Genomic DNA, 16530 nt, shown 5'->3' with positions numbered 1-16530 from the left:
AAACAAATTTTCTTGAATCGAAATTGAATGACTTCTAAATCTATAAAATTTCTTAAAACAAAGAAACAACAAGTTAGAATAAAGCCTAATAAATGAAAAACAATTTACTTAAATAAGAAATAAAGTAAATGAAATGGAAAAGATTGAGAATTGAAGTGATTTGTAAAATCTAGGCAGATTTGTGTTTTGAACTTGATAACTCATTCTAATCTTTTGAACGATCCCTTAAAATCATAAAAAAAAGTGTATATTAAAATATTAGAATGTGAAAATTATGAAATTGAAAATAAACACTTAAAAATGAATTCGTATCAGAAAGATCTAATCAAAAAGATTTGAACAAAAATAAGAAATAGTTTTGAGCTAAAAAGATGAAATCGATAGATGGAAGATGGATAGATGTTTCTATGCCTCCTTTGATTCTAAAAGAACCAACAAAGACAATCACAAGACTCGAACTGACCCTCTAAGGTAGGAACCTTAGCACTCGAAGTGTGAAGAAAATACAAACACCACGATCAATAGGTTGAGTTGCTGCCAAGTCTTCAAAAAAAAGAAAAGAAATGAATCTTATAAAAAATCACCTCTCAAAGTATATATTTTTATTGAAATTGAAGATGTCTTACAATGGTGGCTTTATACCCCTTAGGAGTTAGAAAAATAAATTTAAGAAAACTCTAAAATTAGTCAACTAAAGGCTAATAATAAGATAAATTTTAATACTAAATTTAAGGAAATATAAGATTAATTTTAAGGAATTCTAGTGAACATAAAAAAAAAAATAAAACTATTAAGATTTCTAATAGGCCACATGCTACTCTTATGCCTTTAAAGAAAAGTCTAAAGTTTAACCCATTTTAGTTGGGTCTTAATCCAATTGCACTTCTAAAATATCGATAGTATTGTCTTCGTGATACAAGCCTAATGTTCCTTTCTTTTCATTTCTTTCATGCAATTGCTCTAAAATTCCTTGAGATTTGAACAAAACCTTGAATTCTATCTTTAAGTTGTTTGAATCTTGAAATTGTGATTAGCCCACTTGAAAAACTCGAGTCCTTCAAGTTCCTTCATGTTGTCTGAGCTTATGGTGAATATATCATTTACCTTTAATAACATAATTATGTGTTTGGATAAATTTTAAAATAAATTATTAAAAGAATTATGTGTACTAATATATGATTAATCAAGGCTTGATATGTTGAGAAATTTTGCATGAAACGGTAATAATAGTAAATTGTCTTGAAACTTATAAAATGAAATTTTGATATATTTTGAGAACTTAAGTGTTGTACCGTGATTTTGTAACACCCTCGAACTACTATGCTATATATGTGGTACTAAATTGAGAATTTGCATAATAATTTCTCGGTTAAATGAAATAAGGTTTATGGATACCGAAGAAAGTTGAAATAAGCTCTATATGATAAAATACTAATATGGGGTATAAATTAAATTGTACAAGAGTGAAAAGTGAAGGGGTCAAATTGTAAATATCCAAAACCATAATCATTTAATCATTTTAGTTTAACTCGTTAACATATAATTATGGTAAAATGGAGTTCCATTGTGTACTTACCAATTCTCCTAATTTTTAAAAATGAGCTCAAACTTCTTTCCTTAATTCAATCAAGGACTTGATCCCTAGCGCTTTGTTAGTCCCATTCCTCCTCATGAACATGTATAACAATCAATTATTAATTTAAAGTATATAGCTTCTAATATAACACTTGTTAAAGATATGTGACCCAAATTATTATTATATAAAGATACAAGTGGCAAGATAAGGAGATCTACAAAGGCAAAAGCCAAGGCTGCACAAGTGAAATCCATATAGAAGTATACTTCCTCTATTTGATGTTGATTAGATTAAAGTGTTTTAACCTTACTACATTACTTCTATTTGACTTTGATTAGAATATAATTTTACAAACCTATAAATAGACGAAGTCGTCTCTCCTCTTATATTATTCGAATTCGACAGAACAAATTTTCTTCTCCTTTACTCGTGATTTTTTCTCAAAAGAGTTTCAATATGTAGATTATATTTCTCTTTTCTTGTCATTATCGACATTCTATTTTTACAACACTAAATACATAATCCAAGCATGAATGCAAACTAAATCCTCAACTATTTAAATTGCTAAATAATTACCACTTTAGTCCTCAACTATTTCCAAACATTCTTCCAAGATACTCAATTTAAGTATATATATTTCAAACTTTACCCTACATTCGGAAATTTACTATTTATGCCTCGAAAAAGTGCCCTTACCGACACCACACTTTTTCGAACCTTACACTGCATCAGTTATGTATGAGAAATTAACATTAATGCGCATCCAATTCTGGTCCCAATATGGGGTAAGCTTAAAAAGCAAAGGACATTGTATAAATCAGAAATTAGTGCATTTGTTTTTTTCCCAGCGAGCGATGCAAATTGCAAAAGGAAGAAAGAGTTACCATCTCTATCAATGAAATTCTACTCCATGAATTTGACCAAATGCACAAACTTGTGTCAGACACAACATATACAGAAATGGCTGCCAATTGTTCTGGGTCAGCAGCATGTAGTCAACCTTGTAAACTAAGTTCATATATGAAAATGACCAAATATTAAAGATTGGAACAAAAAATTATAAATGCAATGGCAACTCTCATGTGTAGTTAATGGATACATGATATCAGTTTATAATTGAAAGCATTATTATTCAACTAACTTTTCATAAGAAACAAAATTGAATTTCAAAATGATGATAGCCAAGAAACCACAACAATACTCATTTATTTGCTTCAATGAATTCCCTGTATTCTCTCTTCATTTTGACCCCAGATACAGTCCTGCAGAACCGGCAACAAAACAAGGTAACCATCTTACACATTATAAAATTTATCTCTTCTGCAACAAACCTAGTCAGTCATCAATTGATTAGCAAGTTAATTTTGCATATACAAGAAAAGAAGAGGTTTAGCCAACCTGAGCATCTCTTTATTTTTGAAAAACTGCACACATGGGGTACCCATAATTCCAGCAGCTTCAGCTATCTCCGGATCTTCCTCAATATCAATTTCGATAAAATGTACATTCTGATCAAATTCATCAATCACCTGTAAAAAGACAGAGTAAAAGCTAAGCAAAATGAAAAGTCGTTTAATATTACACTAACTATAAGGAGTATTTATGCTTTAGAGCATTTAAGCCAAACTCTCAAGCTATGCCGAAGGAATTAGATCAATGACATAAGCAAATTTCCTAAAAGAAATGAATCCAAGCTCATTAGAAACCAAGTAAAGTATAATAAATCTTTGTACGCAACATCCAGTTTCTGGTTTCACAAGGTATTTTCCTTACCAGCTGGCTGCAAGGCAAGCTTTTAGTGAAGCAATATGATGCAATATTTAACTTCAGTCATAATCACCCGGAATGAGATTTACCCAAGCTTAGTAGTCTAATCTATGCAACCTTGAAACATATAAAACTACATACAAATCAGCATTGAAATTTTCACCAACCAACTCGAACTATGGAAGCTAAAGCAAATGAAGTATTGAACCAATCAGAGCTAATATACCTTGCTAAGAATTGGCTTCAAAGTCCGACATGGACCACAAGTTGGTGAAGTATATAATACACATATAAGCCTCGGACTCTCATGATACAACTTTCGCAACGCATACTGGAATAGGAAAAAGAATACTAGTTTAGAGATAAGATTCTAGTGAAAACCAAAAAGGATAAATATTTGATACCTTAAACTTAAATGAAACAAAATAAAATAAAAACGAAGCCAATTAGGTACAAACCTGGCCCTTGTGTTTTGTGAGTGTAATGTCAAAACCTTCTTGAATATCTCTATCCGTCAGTTCTTTCTTGACCTCTTCAGTTTGAGGCTGTAAGATACATGATCATGATAAAGATTGATAAAAGCATGTGTGAATGTGATAATAAATTTGAAGGGGCTTAGTAAATAAACAGGTTGGAAAAAAAAGCCGATCATTAAGTACAGGAAAAATGTACTTGCAAAATATAATACAAATGCCAGAGTTCGCATTCGATAGAAAGAAAAATACCTGATGAAACTCGACAAGAAGATCATTTCTAACAAGGTATCGTTCAACAGATAAAGCAGCGATGCATCCAGATCCAGCAGCAGTTACAGCTTGTCTCCACTCATGATCCTGTTAATGAAAAGAACAAAAGGAGTTACAAGACAAGTTTTTTTATAGTACAGACTTTCTCCAAAGATGTACAGTTAGTTTGAATTTATCTGGAAAATCAAGCACTGTCATGTTTCATGTAGGAAGAGGACACAGTAAACATTCAAGGACTCACTGATTTTCTTTATCATACATGGAACTGAAAGAAAATAAGTCATCTTCCATGGTTATATATATGTTTCCTTGATTCATCAGTAAGTTCATGTGTCATACAGGCTTACTCATATTCAACACCACAAAGTAAGTATGAATGAATGGGAGGCTGGCTTCAAACACAAGGGAAATCTTAGGAAAATATGACATACCATAGGTCATTGTACGGGATTATAAGAGAGAAAAGTATACCAAAAGTTTGGCCTGTTGAGTTCATACCTGATGAACAAGACAAATATTCACACTCTCATTATTATAATTGGGTTACTCTTACCCACCAACATTCCAAAAGCAAGATGAGAGCATTTCATTATCTTTTTCCTTGATGTTTCCTATATTTTACCTCCTTCAATTGATGCTAGAGCAATCCTTAGATTCTTTAGATGCCCTTACTAAGGTATTATGAATAATTCCAAAACACAAGTGTTTGCATTGTCAGATTAATATATTCTCGAAAGGCTCATGTGAACATGCCCTGAATTCTGGCAATGCTGGCACGCAAATCTCAAGGTTTTGGGAAGATGAAATATTTGCTGACTGGTCACAAACCAACATGAATAAAGGAAGATTACCTGCACATCTCCTGCTGCAAATACACCTTCCACAGAAGTTTTAGCAGTACCCTCCTCTACTAGCACATATCCAGAGCTATCAAGTTCGACTTGACCTTGCAACAGCTGGCTATTTGGTGAATGTCCAATACCATAAAACAAGCCCTTTGCCTCGAGCACAGATTCCTCTCCAGTATCAATTCTTCTGGTTAATATGCCTGACATTTGACCTTTTGTATTGCTAACAACATCCACGGCCTCTGTATTGAAGTGCAAGGTGATATTTGGATTGTTGTAAACTCTGAAACATTCGCGATAATTAACCTGTTAAAAAAACATTCAGGGAGTTGAAAACTCAACATACATACAAACTGCTCATTAGTACACAATGCACCACAATCAAGGTAGCAATTAGAACCACCATGAGAAATTTCAGCTAGCACTAGAACTTACTGCATTTAAATAAAAGAACAAAAGGAGAAGTAAAAATCAGAAAGTCACCACAACATGGCCGAGCTTCTGAAAGGGCTACTGGAAAACCAACCTTAAATTCTTAAGTCTCACTCCCAAACAAGGACCACAGAGCACAAAAATGAAATGAAATGGAATAAAACAAGGCCCACAAACAATCAGGAACCTTTTACAGTAAGCATGTCAATTGTCAACAATTTGAACATCCTGTAACACACACACACACATATATATAACTTCTGCAAGAAAATCAGTAACATATGGGTTTTTTCTGATAGTCATGAATCCAGAACTTTTGAAAAGACATCTCACAAGCAAGAAAAACATTACAGACACCTCTAAGCAATTTGAAAAAACCAATCATTAAATTAAGATGTAAAATATTGGCCATAAAATTTTAAACAAAAATAACAGTTGGTAAAACTCACCTATCTTGCATTGCTTTTGATGCTCTTAGTTGGTCCCTACGAACAAGCAAGTGAACGTGACGAGCATATTTTGTTAAATATATTGCTTCCTCAGTAGCTGTATCACCTCCTCCAACCACAGCAAGTACTTGACCTTTAAATAATGGTGATGCTCCATCACAAATCGCGCAAGCACTAATTCCCCTGCTCCAAAATTCATCTTCACGAGGTAACCTTAACCTTTTTGCTGTAGCTCCAGTAGCAAAAATAACACTATGACACTTAACCTGAAATAGAAATGTAAGGAAAAATATGAATAAAAAAAAAAGTGCCATAAAAAGAAAAAAGATTCAAGGAGTAATGAACATTGGGCCTAATGTTGTGATTCAAGTCATAGTTCTATCACCATGCCAATAATTCAATCATCTGAACATAAAAACAAAAGTAACCAACAGAAATTCACATCACCTCACGTTCACTACTCTGTATTGTAAAAGGATTACTTCTAACATCAATGTGTTCCACATCTTCTTGGAACAATTCAGCTCCCCAACGTTCAGCTTGTCGTCGCATCCTAGTCAACACACGATCAGGACTCCAATTATATAACTCTAGCTGAAACAGTAGTTGTCAATAAAATTAGCAAAGAAAGAAATAGACTTTCATCTTTCTTTTAAATACCTATCCATCAAATCTGGACCAGTTATTCCATCAGGAAAACCAGGGAAGTTCTCAACTTCAGTGGTAGTCATCAACTGGCCACCAGGTACACCACCAACTTGATATCCCTCGAACACTACAGGCTTCAAATTCGCACGAGCTGCATATATTGCTGCTGTATATCCAGCAGGACCTGAGCCTATGATGACCACATTCTCAACCAATTTACCTGCCAGAAGAAACACAGAAGCATTACTCATGCTCTCAATGTAACTTGGATATAAACATGAAGGAAAACATAACTCTGGACCTGCCTATAACCTAGCTCAAATAGAAGTTAACATGACATGAGTAAATGTTGTATGATATACATAGTGATATTAATATTATGAGATTAGGAAGTAATTTTGCCATTAATATAATGCCAATAGTTGATAACATGGATACCATTTCACAAATTATACTTGTGGTGAACTTAAAACTCTATTTGATTGTTAGTGTCATTAATTGCTTTTCGCTTTCTTAGGCTCTGGATGGTCTGTTTGCTTTTATTTATTTATATTTCGCTTTCATTACTTTTTTTTTAGGTGGCGAACCTTGCTATCTGATTTTGGGGCCAATTAAAACATTGAGTATATATTTACAATACAGAGTAGTTTATATATATGAACTAAATGTTCATAAAATATATTCCAAAATTTTTGCGTTGTTTTTCTTTATTCCTTATTGCAGTTTTATTAAAAAATCTTAAAAGCAAAAAGCAAAGGCATCAACCATAAAAATTACACTTATTTTATATACAATAAGTAAATGGTACACATCCAAATATACATATTTTTCCCCATAGAGTTAAATATCACGTATTTTGCCACTCACAAAACTAATGTTTTAATTTTTTAAATATATATATTATTTCCATTTATCCAAACACTTCATTGTTTTACGGGAAGTAAAATAAAAGCAACAACCAACATAAAACTGATTATAGTGATAACCATCAGAGAAAAGATTCTATTTTATCAATTACTGCATGCGTCACTCCGCATATTTCAGTTTCAGTCAGTATTCACATTGCTGCAAAAAGGAAAGAAAACTATTATCATATATGAAAATTAAATGATAAATATTTATTTTAGTACATCCATCAACGGTTTTGATGAATGAAAATCACATAGAATGCCACATGCTCGTTAACAATTTATTTGAAAAGAAGAAGAAAAACCGCAGTGTTTTTCATGTTAGCTTGAAATGGGATTAATTTAAACAGAAAAACTTGGCAATACAATTATTCCTAACTAAATATATACATAAATAAAGCAGGCAGTAGGTCACCATTTGAATATAGAAGAAAAGAAAAAAGGAAGCAAGTGAGAAAGACCTGAAGCAGCGGGGGTTTCGACGGAGGCCTTGGGGCGGAGAGAGAGGGGGCGATGGCGCGTGGGAGGAGAGTGGAAACGGAGTGCGCGTGGAGGGGAAGAGTAGAAGAAGAAGAAAGGGTAGGAGAGAGTGGACATAGGAAGACGGTGGTAGGTATAAGGAGTGGAAGGGAGTGGGATACCGATTCGTATGTTGGGAGAAACAGCCATTGGATTTCAGACCATACAAAAATAATTGTAAGAAAAAGAAACCAAACCCAAAACCAAAGCCAGTTTTGTCTTAAGAAGAGAAGTTCCAGGTTATCTATCTCTAGCCTCATGCCTTCCAGATAAGGACCCCACTTGTTTTTTTCCCTTTTTTTCCTTCTTTTTTCCCGTATTATTTATCACTATTTATATTTTATTCTTCCTATTTTGCATTTCCCTTGCGTACTTCACAAAAAATAAAATAAAATAAAATAAACCCCTAAATTTCTCTGCAATTTTTTATCTACTTTTAAACTCAGGTTAATTAGCAAAACGCTGATTTTAAAATTTAATTATCTATTAGGTCGTTTTAAAAAAAAAATTGGAGAGAAAATAGAAAACAAGTCTAGTAGAACATATTTTCATCCATCGATAACTTTTTCTAATGGTTAAAAAAATTCAACGGCAGTGTTTTTTCAAATAACTAGAACTTTTTTTCTAATGACTAGTTTATTTGCTATATATATCCAATTCATTTTCTTTCTTTGCATTGAAATCTTGTTCTTTCAATTCTCTCAATCCTATTCATTTATTCACTCAATTCTCTCAACTATTTTATTCTCAATTTTCATTCAATTTCTCTCAAATTCTTGTCGTCTTAATTTTATATTTTGTAATTTCTTTGATTTTATTTGATTTTATAATTTTAAAATGTCAATATCTCTTATTCGTTTGGATGACAAACACATTTCCGACATCCAATTAGAAATAATAAGAAAATATTATTAATTTTTTTGTTTTAATTAATATAATTATTAAGTTGTTAACATTATTAATTTTATAATTTTTTTATGTTTATATAATCAAACCGAAGATTAGATTATCGAGACATATATACACAATTTAAGTGCGAGGGCACTGCGTGTTATTGAACAACACTTGCAAGAGGCAAAATTCTTGCACGTGTCTCGTATGCTCGTGGGGACTAAATTGGATCCCACACTTAGTAGGACTTTGGTGGAAAGATGGAGACCTGAGACACACATTTCATCTTCCATGTGTTGAGTGTACAATTACACTCAAGGATGTAGCATTACAACTTGATTTATTGGTTGATGGGGCAGTCGTTACGAAGGTAGTGGGCATTGGCAATTGGAGCGCAATTTGCGACCAACTATTAGGTAAGGTACTGGATAAGTTTAGTGATAGTCGGATAGATATGAAATGGTTAGAAGACACTTTCTCATATATTGACAACTCCGCTAATACTGTTGAAAGACAACAATACGTAAGGACATTCATACTAAGGTTAATTGAAGGTCTTTTAATGCTAGATAAATCTTGAAATCTAGTATATTTAAGGTGGCTCCTACAACAAGTCAACTTAAAAAAGGCGAGGCGACTCAATTGGAGATCAGCTAAGTTGGCGATATTGTACCGAGAGATGTGTCAGACAATGGTACCACAAAAAATTAAAATCGGTGATTACATACTCCTTCAGTCATGGGCATGGTATCGCCTACCATTTTTACGTCACTAAATAACCACCCCTTACGAATACTCGTAATAAGGTAAAATTCATTTAATAATATAATTATCATAATTTTTTTCATCAATAACTACAACTGTTGTTGCCCCGACTTGCGTTTCAGCTTTTTCTTCACTGTCACAGTCACTCCCCCCTAAGAGTCTTTTTTCCCCTACCTCTAACATATATTTTGGACAATGAGGTTAATGATACTACTTTGATGGAGAAAAATAATAAGTTGATTATACTGGTGTGTCCCTTTTCTCCTTATGATTATGATCTCAAACTTATATATGGGGTTTATAAAACATCCTCTTTTAGTGTTATGAAACTTGAACTCGTGACTGCATAACCATCATTAACTGGGGGGCCCAGTTATACTTAAACCCGTGACCGCATAATCACCGTCAACTGGGAGTTCTAGTTATACTTAAACCTATGACCATATAACCACATTGAATTGGGAGCCTGAGTTGCAATGCAACATCTTCTAAGGTGATGGTGCACTCCCTACACGAGAAATGAAATGTGTGGGTCTCTAATGTGTACCTGAACTCAAATATACCTTAAATCTATCAAAAATTTTCCCTAAAACACAAACACAAACAAATCTTTCTCCCTAAATTTTCAACACCCAACACACAAAAAAACAATTTTTGAAAGGACGAAAACACGTGCATGATGCATTTTCTATTTTTCATTCCAAAAATTGGCCTATTTTATTAAATATGGAAAAACGACCTATTTTACTAATTAAATTTTAAAACCAGCGTTTTGTGCTAATTAACCCTTTAAACTCTTCTAAAAAGTTACTAAATGGATTTAAAATAACATTATTTTAATGTTTTTTATATAGCATGTTTTGTTATTTTTTAATTCAAATAAAGATGATTTTTCTTCTTCCACAACTATTTCAAAATGTGGTTGTTAATATTATTATTTTACATTTGTAAGAATGGATGTCTGTGAAAAAACTTTGACCTAACTTTGATGATATCCACGAATGTTGAGATTAAGGTGTTTTCAAAAATTCTTCATGGAATTTGTTGTCAAATTCGAATAAAACAATTTAGGGTAAACTACCAAAATAGTCACTTTTGTTTGCCTTAGGTTACATTTTAGTCACTTATGTTTGAAATGTTACGTTTTAATCACTTACGTTATCGTGTTGTAACATTTTAGTCACTGAGTCGTTAATTGTCGACAATGGTGTAACGGTAAGTTGATGTGACACGTTAAATCATCATTTCAAACGAAAATTTTTGGTTAAATTCTACAATTGGTCCCTATATTTTTCATTTTTCAACAATTTAAAAAATTTCTTTTATGTTCTTCTAGCTTTTTTTTTCCATTCTCTTATGCTTCTCCCCCTATTTTCCTCCTTTCTTCATTTCTTTTAACATAATTTTTCTATGCTTTCCATTTGTAACTAGTCCACAAGTTTGCCTCACTCGAAAAAATTAAATTGTTCAAAAAAATAAAATATAGAAAAACTACATTAGAAGAAATGGAGAAGGGAAGAAAACAAAGGGAGAAGCATAAGAGAATGGAAAAGAAAGAAAGTTAAAAAAACATAAAAGAAAAAAACTAAATTGCTCCAAACGAAAAAATATGGGGACCAATTGTATAAATTAACCTAGAATTTTTGTTTGAAATAATGATTTAACGTGCCACATCAGTTTACTGTTACACCGTTAACATAAACTAACGGCTAAGTCACTAAAATGTTACAACGTGATAACATAAGTGACTAAAACGTAACATTTCAAACATAAGTGACTAAAATGTAACCTGAGCCAAACAAAGTAACTATTTTGGCAGTTTACCCAACAATTTAATAAGTTAAATGTAATCACTTATCATTTTGAATTAATTTATTTATCTTTTTTATAAATATTTATAATTTTTATGCATCAGCCTTTATTCGTTCCATAACCAATACAGATAGGAAATGTCACAATGACAAACCGATAACTTTAACAAAATGTCACACTATTAAAAAAATAATTGTTCATATAATAAATTTCCATAAAACGAATTTTCACATTTGCAAAGATGCACATTTTAAAATCACATAACTTTATTTCTCAAGCTAAGATAAATCAAAACATACAACAAATCTTTTGAAAGATGTACATTTTAAAATCACATAACATTATTTCTCAAGCTAAGATAAATCAAAACATAAAACAAATCTTTTGAAGCACTAGAGTGACTTAGAATGTAACTTTTCAAATTATTTGAATAATAAAGTTTTAAATCTAAATTCAAAATCAATCTTTAGTTTTAACACCTCATTCTAACATTTTTAAGGTCTTAAAAATCATTTTAGATCTTTTCAAAGTCCCATTACGAAATGAGAACATCTGGACATCATTTGGAGTCATTTTGAGGCTTTAAAAACACATGTTTCATAAAGAAAGGTTGTAACACCCTAAAAATTTTTTTGTAAGGCATTCAGTATGATTTTGGGATCAGAAACAAAGAAATTTCGAGAAAAATTGGAAGAGGAGTCAAATAAAGAATTCTTATGAAAGCAAAGTTGATTTTGAGATAGGAATTAATTAAAAAATTTAAGTGAGAATGTGGCAAAAGGAAAAATTGTAAATTCTAAGAAGTTAGAGGATTAAAGTGTAAATTTGACCAAAATGAGAAATATGAAATTTTTATAGATTAATTTCCATAAGAATGAGTTAGAATAGGTTTTGGTGTGGTGAAAAATCACTATTGGGACTAAATTAGAAAGATTTGAAAGTACATGGATTAAATTGTAAGTTTTTAACTTTTGCTTATAAAAGGGTAAAAAGAATAAAATTTTATGATCCAAGGATTATTATTAAGAGTTAAATGTGAATTATGGGATTTGGATTTGACAAGCGCCTATTGTTTGAAGGAATTGTACAAAGTGAAAAAAGGGGGGTAAATTGATAATTTTACAATATAAGGGCATTTTGGTCATTCTCAAGAATTAGATGCTGGAAATATTATTTTGGTGAGATATTAGATGTGTTGAATGAATGTGGACATTTGGATGTGAATAAAATAGTGAGACCAAATGTGGCCTACACAACTTATTTGGACTTTGACTTGAGATGTTTTAGTGTTTAAAAAGGAGGAAATGAGAAAATTTTCCCATCTTCTTTAGCCAACCAACCGAACTCTCCTTGGGGGTTAGAGGAGAATCCCTACTTAATTTATTTTCTCTTTCCTCAAAATCAAACCATTTTCTAGCATCCAAACTTTGATTCCTTAGTAAAATTAAGTAGAAAACTTGATTGCAAACTCCTTTCTTGCATCATTTTCACCATTCTAGTATGGGATTTTATGGGTTTAATATGATAAAGCTATGGATAGAGAGACAAAGCTCCAAGAAATGTAAGATAATGAGTTTTTGCTATCTTCATCTTTAAGATTTGTGATTTTAGTGTAAGAAAAGTTGTTGGAGCATGTGTATTAATATTGTGCTTATATTTTTTCTATAAGCCTTGTTGGGAGGAAATAGTGACTTTGGATGGATGATTGAGTAGCCTCAAGTGTTGAGAACGCATAAGGAAGCTTTGTTTTGGAACTTTTTCTATTAATGAGGTAAGTACCATGGATTCTCCTAACCTTCCCTTAATATCAAAATTATAGAAATTGTTATAATAGTGAAATATATATGTAGTGATCATCCATACTGAAAATGTGATTATAAGTACTAAAATGAAAGAAGTGATGATTTAGTGAGATTATGAAATTGGTAGAAATAAAATGGAGATTAGGAATCTTGGCTTGTCATATTAATTTAAACCAAAGAAATGTATGAGATTTGTTGTCATGTTATAATGTGGTGGTGATTTGATACAATAAAAAATATAGTAAAAAGGAATTTAAAATAAATAGACTTCACATAAAGGTGAATGATAGATGGTAACATAGTTACCTTAATACTAAGTAGAAATGTGAAAAACGTTTATATGTGCATATGAAAACCATGTTAAGAGCATTAAGTGCTTGAATACTTTTATAAATGAGCTTCGATGTGTTAATTCAAATTACTCAATGAAATTTTATAAGTGATATGTGATATGAATTGAAATATTGAAGATATGTGATGATGAATGTATGCTCAAAAAGATCCAATTATACGACATTGATATGAGTTGTATATCATGAAAACATGGTATACAAATCTAAATGTGAATATGATAACCATGTCAGAAATGCTTTAATAAGTGAATGACCCAAAGTAAGCTAGGTGAAATAGTTAGATAAGCACGCACAACTTGAACTTTAGCACCTCTTATCCATCCTAACGACTGGTATGGATGGGTGATGCCATCGGATAATGTACGAGTAAGAAATCTCGAATTTATTAAAGAGTTAAAAGTTTAAAACATCTTTATAAAATAATTAAAATATATTCTAGATAAATTGAAAGTTTTGAAAACAATTTAAAATCATTTAGACTTGATTCAGAGTTGATCGAAGGTGATAGAAACCCAAAACGAGATCAGAAAGGCCAAAACAACTTAAAATAGTGTAAGGCTGAATCACAGCACGAAGTTGCAAAGTTGTGAAGTCGCGATGTGTAACAACCCAATTTTTAGTGGTACCAGAAATGGTGGTATCGAAACCCTATTTTTCGATGATCGAGTTAATAAATATTATTTATTAATATTTACAAGTCTATTATAAGGCTAAATTAATTTTTGGTTCGTTAATTTTTGTGATTGGATGGTTAATTAGGGTACAATAACTAAATTGTAAAAATCGTAAAGCTTTATCGCTATTGATTTTTATTAGTTAGATGGCCTAAATAGTGCTATTGCAAGGGTTAAAATGGAAATTTAGTCGTTGTTAATCATAACGGGCAATTGATGGCCCTTATAATTGATGATTATGCTTATTTTATTATATTATTTAGTTAATAATAAGTAAAATATGTGATGCGAGTCTTAAGGCCCAAAATCAGGCTTATGAACGTGATGGGCTCAAATTTTCTCAAGGACCAACAACGAGGTTGAAGGCCAAAAAAATTCGAGCAAGATTGAATGAGACTGTCTAAGACTTCATTACCAAGGCCCTAGTTGCACACACAATCGAAAAAAAAATCAAGATTCACTTTCTTATTTTCAAGAAAATTAAGAAACTGAATCTTGGTCCACTTTTGTTGTTTCAGAAAATTCCAAGAATCTAGAAAATCAAGATTTCAAATATTGAAAATCTTGGTCCAAGAAATCGAATCTTGTAGCCAAGGCGCATTGGATTTCATGTACGAGCTTGAACGAGCCGATTTCAAGAGCAAACGGATCACAAGACCAAGTTCTTGAAAAAATGGTTCATAAGATGTCTACAAGCCCATCTTGAAGTTTGGAAAGTAATTTAATTGAATATCAAGCCAAATTATCAAAGTGGCTCAAATTGTAAAATATTTAAACTCTAAGTCCAATTTTATTTTAATAGGTGGATCATCATGTAAGAATTTAGCCCAAGGAACCCATTTAATTCCTTTGGCTAAATTCCAATTAAAAGTTCACACTTAGAATTATATTTTATTTGATGAGTTGTCATGTTAGTTATTCCATTAGGGTTAGGAAAACTTATTTTGGGGCCTATAAGTAGCATGGTCGTCCACCCTTATACACACAATATTCATTATTATTCAATTTCTCTATTGAGTTAATAAATTCTCTTTGAGTTTTCTTTCCAAGAATTTCTATTGAGTTTGTTTTAGAAGAGTTTTAACAATCTTTTCAGATTGTGGGAATAATCTGTAAACTTTTTCTTGCCAAGTTTTCTTTCATGGAGGGTAAATTAGAGTCGCTTGAAGGGGGTGTGGATTCTTCATGTTTCCAATGCTTCTTAGGACTTTTACATACCACGTCCTATCTTTCTATCTATCTTCTTTATTTTCATCCTTATTGTTCTAATAGTAGATTTATTATTATATTTTAAGTATTTTAGTTATTTTTTTAATTGTTTTATCTTACTTGGATTTGATTGCATTTCAGGTTGTGTCAAAATCCAAGTTTTCTTTCCCAACGTCTAGAGCTCTCAGTCAAATCCGCGACTTGTACAAACTTTACGATTTGCTTCCATCCTACCACTCTCATTCTTTATCATTTGGTATCAGTTTTGGGTGTTCATGGTTGATTTCTAAACTAATTTCCATTGTAAAATTATAACACCCCTTACCCGAGACCGTTTCCGGAGTCGAACATGAGGCGTTACTTGACTTAACTTAAAAGTTTGGGGCATAAAAAATTACTTTTAAAAGTTATTTCACTGTTCATAATAAGATTGTCCACCTGCGTAGCAGTCACTAAATTAATTATAAATCAAGCTAAAAAACTCGAAATTTAGATCTGTAAATTTTCCTTGAAAATATACTCATATATATTTTTACCATAAAGTTTTCAAAATTTTTGGTTTGGCCAATTAGTACATTTTATTAGTTAAATTCTCCCCTGTTTCATTGATCGACTATCCTGACCTCTCGTCACTAAAATTCAATTATCTCATTGTACAGACCTCATATGGTGCTTCCACTTATTTCTACTTAAAATAGACTCATTAAGAAATATATAAATATAAATTATAACTTATAATTCCTTTTGTACAATTTTAATGAATTTCTAAAGTCGAACAAGGGACTTCAAAAATCATTCTTACCTGTCTCACTAAAATTAAAATATCTAAAATATATAACTCTTTTGCTTACTTTATTTATTTTATGTGAAATTAGACTCATTAATCTTTAATTTCATATCTCACTTAGCTTTTAATTCAATTTAAACTATTTTAGTGATTTTTCAAAGTTACATCAATGTTCTGTCCAAAAACTGTTCCATTGCAATTTTATTTTATTTTATTTTTAAAAAATTCAATATAACCCTTTATAATTATCTAACCTTCCTGCAAATTTCAATTCACAACCAATTTCAGTATTTCAACTACTTCATTTAAATACTAATAAATTTCAACCAATCAATCATTTCAAA

The 16530-nt window shown here is 31.4% G+C and overlaps 1 protein-coding gene across 2 annotated transcripts; it reads right to left on the bottom strand.

Moving 5' to 3' along the window:
• Nucleotides 1-2613: 2613 nt before the first annotated feature.
• On the bottom strand, nucleotides 2614-8116 carry LOC105788347 (NADPH-dependent thioredoxin reductase 3). Of its 2 annotated transcripts, XM_012615207.2 has the most exons (10): nucleotides 7836-8116; nucleotides 6479-6686; nucleotides 6266-6371; nucleotides 5819-6084; nucleotides 4941-5220; nucleotides 4069-4176; nucleotides 3802-3888; nucleotides 3570-3674; nucleotides 2975-3105; nucleotides 2614-2838 (listed from the first exon to the last, which is right to left on the bottom strand). In XM_012615207.2, exons 1-10 carry the CDS (start codon nucleotides 8041-8043, stop codon nucleotides 2778-2780), a joined length of 1560 nt encoding a protein of 519 aa, XP_012470661.1. In that variant the 5' UTR covers nucleotides 8044-8116; the 3' UTR covers nucleotides 2614-2777. The 2 variants fall into 2 exon arrangements, with proteins under 2 accessions (XP_012470661.1, XP_052482489.1); XM_052626529.1 differs by lacking the exons at nucleotides 2614-2838; nucleotides 2975-3105 and adding an exon at nucleotides 3316-3460.
• Nucleotides 8117-16530: the final 8414 nt, after the last annotated feature.

The sequence above is a fragment of the Gossypium raimondii genome, chromosome 2 (genome assembly GCF_025698545.1).
Source record: "Gossypium raimondii isolate GPD5lz chromosome 2, ASM2569854v1, whole genome shotgun sequence".
NCBI lineage: Eukaryota > Viridiplantae > Streptophyta > Magnoliopsida > Malvales > Malvaceae > Gossypium > Gossypium raimondii.
The sequence above is the reverse complement of the archived record's forward strand: the minus strand, read 5'-3'. Positions and strand labels throughout refer to the sequence as shown.

Coding starts and splice junctions, on each gene's coding strand:
- LOC105788347 (XM_012615207.2), bottom strand. CDS start 8,043: ATGGCTGTTTCTCCCAACATACGAATCGGTATCCCACTCCCTTCCACT. Junction 6,372..6,478: donor GGTCCAGATTTGATGGATAG/GTATTTAAAAGA, acceptor TGTGTTGACTAG/GATGCGACGACAAGCTGAAC. Junction 3,106..3,569: donor TGAAGCCAATTCTTAGCAAG/GTATATTAGCTC, acceptor GTCTTTTTACAG/GTGATTGATGAATTTGATCA.